The sequence below is a fragment of the Syngnathus typhle genome, linkage group LG14, assembly GCF_033458585.1.
Source record: "Syngnathus typhle isolate RoL2023-S1 ecotype Sweden linkage group LG14, RoL_Styp_1.0, whole genome shotgun sequence".
NCBI classification, from domain to species: Eukaryota; Metazoa; Chordata; class Actinopteri; order Syngnathiformes; family Syngnathidae; genus Syngnathus; species Syngnathus typhle.
In genome coordinates this window covers 3,154,338-3,157,611 of record NC_083751.1, presented here as the reverse complement: position 1 = coordinate 3,157,611, position 3,274 = coordinate 3,154,338, and the positions used below count along the sequence as shown (strand labels likewise).

The following is a 3,274-nucleotide window of genomic DNA, read 5'->3' as shown; positions in this document are numbered from 1 at the left end:
TACTCTGACTCGCTGCCATTTTATGAATTGAGAATTGAATATTGAATTGAGACGTTAAATCAGTTTAGAAATACAAAAACGACATTTGAAAGAAAAGCTCCGGCATGCGGCTAGCCACACCGTCATTTTTGTAGCTTTCCATTCAGCGCTCCGCACGCGTACCTCTCGGCCTATTCTTTCCATCCATCCCTCCATCCCTTTATCCACGGCCCTCTATGGGTGGGGGGTGGGGGGGGGGGTCAGTGACCCCGGCTGTGCGCTGTTTGGGATGACCTCATCTTCAACGCTGCCTCCCTTCTCTCTCTGTGTGTCTCTGGCTCTCTCTCTGGCCTGCAGGATTAGGCCTATAATAGCGTCCTGGCAGTCCACTGCCGGACTCTTTTGTGCCTTTGTGTGTGTGTGCGTGTGTGTGTAAGAGACTCACACGGCCACACGTTGCATTCTGACTACAGGGAGCACATAGCAAATTATGAGGTGCAGAGTGATCCATATTTTGATAATAATATTAATGGGTTGTTTCATCAAGAGGACAGAGAACTACAGAAAAAAAACTACACAAAAAAACCAACACAATTTTGCCTTTCATTAGCTTCTTGCTAACACACAATGCAAAACACCATAGACTGGCTAGGAGATATGAGATATGGTGGAGATAGAGTGTTTTAGAGCTGGAATAATAGCCTCAAAAGATGGGAAAGAAAACGCTTCATCATGAAGACATTGTACTTTGCTGCCCTCTAGCGGTACGTTCTTGTATTGTCACAGAAAGGTCAACTCCGAGAGAGCGAGAGAGAAAGAGAGAGAGACAGAAAGAGCGCTCCAATCATCTTGTTGTAGTTGCAGAGAGCCGCGTGACAGGTGAGGACGGCTCAGGTACTCACTGAGTGACTGCGTGAGTGGGTGAAGACGGGATTGAGGGTTGGGGGATGCTTCTGTTGGATGGTGTCTTTTCCCCAGTTTGCCCCCCACCCCACCGAGTCCTCATCCAGCGTCGTGTCTCAGCTTGCAGATGCCGACAGATGTGCCCCAAGACGGACTCAAGACCCAGCAGGAGCCCCTTAAGGTAAAGAGACGATTAGCAATCAGTCAATTAGTTGCTGCTTTTGTGTGTTTGTGTGTGTGTGTGTGTGTGTTTATGTGTGTGTGTGTGTGTTTTATGGTTAGTTTGACAGAAATATTAATTGATAACAAAAAACTGCTGTCTAACTGCCAAACACAGCCACTCCAAATCCTTTTTCTTTTCAATATTATTAATACATATATATATTATATATTATTATATATATATAATATAAATATAATTTTTCTAAAATATACTTTCTTTTTACTAGGTTGCGACCTTTTTTTTTATCCTGACTCATTGGCAGGCAAAAATGTACGGTTTGAACGCCCACTCAAAAATGGTTCCTTGCCAAACTTCCAACATATCTTCCAGTGTGACCCCATGACCCTGACCGGCACGCCGACCGCCCGCCGAGGCAGCACGCCGCTGCCCATCAAGCATCAGCTCAGGCGGGAAGAGGCCGTGCACGACGACTGTGACTGGTCCTCGGAGGCGGACTGTGGAGCCGCCGCCGCCGCCACGCCGCCCATCCGCTTCAGCCTGGCGCCGGACGACGTGGCACCAGCGGAGGAGGCGGAGAGCAGGCCCGACGGCCCCCTGAGGATAGCCCTCCTCGGACAGAACGGCGTGGGGAAGTCATCGCTGGCCTTCGCCCTAGCGGGGGACGTGGACAGGACGGCGTCGGTGGATTCAGACGGTTGTTTGTTTTGCTCCTTCCATACTTACTTATCCAGGCTCACCCGTGCTCTTGTTGTCTTCAGGGGAGGGTCGCGTCAGCGCCGTCACCGTGGACGACGAGGAGAGCGACATCGTCATCTATGACAACTGGAGACACGTGAGACAAACATGCGCGGACATGCAAATGAATCTTTTGTTGCACTTCTTCTGGGATCCAAATAATGGCCACATTGTTTTGCGTGTTCCATTTCCCGGAGGCACGACTCAGGTGTGTGTATGTGTGTGTGTGTGTGTGCGGGGGGGATTGCCAACAGATGCATGAAGGTGTCAAATTCCAGAGGGAGTGCTCTAAAAACAACATGAATCATTGGATGTTGTGTTTCTATTGTGACATTCATTTCTCGTGTGTGTGTGTTGTCAGGACCTGTCAGCGTTGCGCTGCGAAGTGTGCGTGCTGGTGTTCTCGGTGACCGACCGGCGCAGTTTCCATCGCACGGCGCAGCTTCGCCTGCTCCTGCGAGAGACCCAGCCGCAGACTCCCATCATCCTGGTGGGCAACAAAAGCGACCTGGTTCGCTCTCGAGAAGTCACCACTCAAGGTCAGACTGAAGTCGTGGTACCTCTGCAATTTTCGCCTTGCTGTTTTATAGGTCAGATCAAAACTTTGAAGTAAAAGTAGTGCATTAGAGCCATCTTGTGTCTTGGTGCTATGTGTACTGCCATCTATTGGTTGAGAGTGGAATTACAACCGCTATAACAGACCCAATTAAAAGTCTGCACACACAAAAAAAATCTGTAACCTCATGCGAATCCACCCCCCCCTCCCCTCCAGAGGCCATGTCCAGCGCCACCCTCTTCAACTGCCTCTATCTGGAGATATCGGCCTCTCTGGACCACCGCACCCCGGAGCTCTTGGAAAGTGTTGTACGGCTAGCGCGGGGCCAACCCCCGTGGCCCCCGGGCACCAGCCCGGAGGAAATGAGTGCCGGGGGCCAGTGGGAGAGCATCACTTCACGCGCCAAGCGCTTCCTGTCCAGCCTGGTTCCTCGTTACCAGCGCGAGCGAGGGGACGCCGGACGCTTCCTGCGGCAGAAGTCGCGCTCTTGCCACGACCTGGGGGCCCTGTGACGAGGAATAACATTGAAAACTCGCTCACTTGAAAACTAGGGTACCCTATTGACAGTGAAACCACATGCAGTGGATATAATAAGTCTACACACCCCTTTCCAAATGCCAGGTTTTCGTGGTGTAAAAATGGAGACAAATCATTTCCAAACTTTTTTCACCATTAAAACAAATTCTTTAAGGCAGAAGCTAAAATAGGCTAGTGAGGTCATGTGGCTGCCTAATTAATTAAGTTTTAAAATGCCTTAAAATTGACACCTGAAGCGTAATGTTATATTTATCCACTCATATTTTGTACAAAACGGACAAAGACACAATACTTGTGTATAAGTAAGCTGCTGTAGTGATACTTCAATGTGAATAAAAGGCTTTTTTATAGTCAAATAATAGTCTGCCTCGTTCATCTCA

The 3,274-nt window shown here is 49.3% G+C and overlaps 1 protein-coding gene across 1 annotated transcript; it reads left to right on the top strand.

Annotated features, from left to right (window-relative positions):
- Positions 1 to 828: 828 nt before the first annotated feature.
- Positions 829 to 3,247, top strand: LOC133166904 (GTP-binding protein REM 2-like). The gene is made up of 5 exons (XM_061297299.1): positions 829 to 1,063; positions 1,436 to 1,760; positions 1,825 to 1,898; positions 2,163 to 2,340; positions 2,574 to 3,247. Exons 1-5 carry the CDS (start codon positions 1,010 to 1,012, stop codon positions 2,867 to 2,869), a joined length of 927 nt encoding a protein of 308 aa, XP_061153283.1. The 5' UTR covers positions 829 to 1,009; the 3' UTR covers positions 2,870 to 3,247.
- The last annotated feature ends 27 nt before the right edge of the window (positions 3,248 to 3,274 follow it).

What these genes read in the sequence shown, in the direction of transcription:
- LOC133166904 (XM_061297299.1), top strand. Translation starts at nt 1,010, where the DNA reads ATGCCGACAGATGTGCCCCAAGACGGACTCAAGACCCAGCAGGAGCCC. An exon ending in CCCAGCAGGAGCCCCTTAAG is followed by an intron (nt 1,064 to 1,435) that starts GTAAAGAGACGA and finishes CATATCTTCCAG; the next exon opens with TGTGACCCCATGACCCTGAC. An exon ending in TCGAGAAGTCACCACTCAAG is followed by an intron (nt 2,341 to 2,573) that starts GTCAGACTGAAG and finishes CCTCCCCTCCAG; the next exon opens with AGGCCATGTCCAGCGCCACC.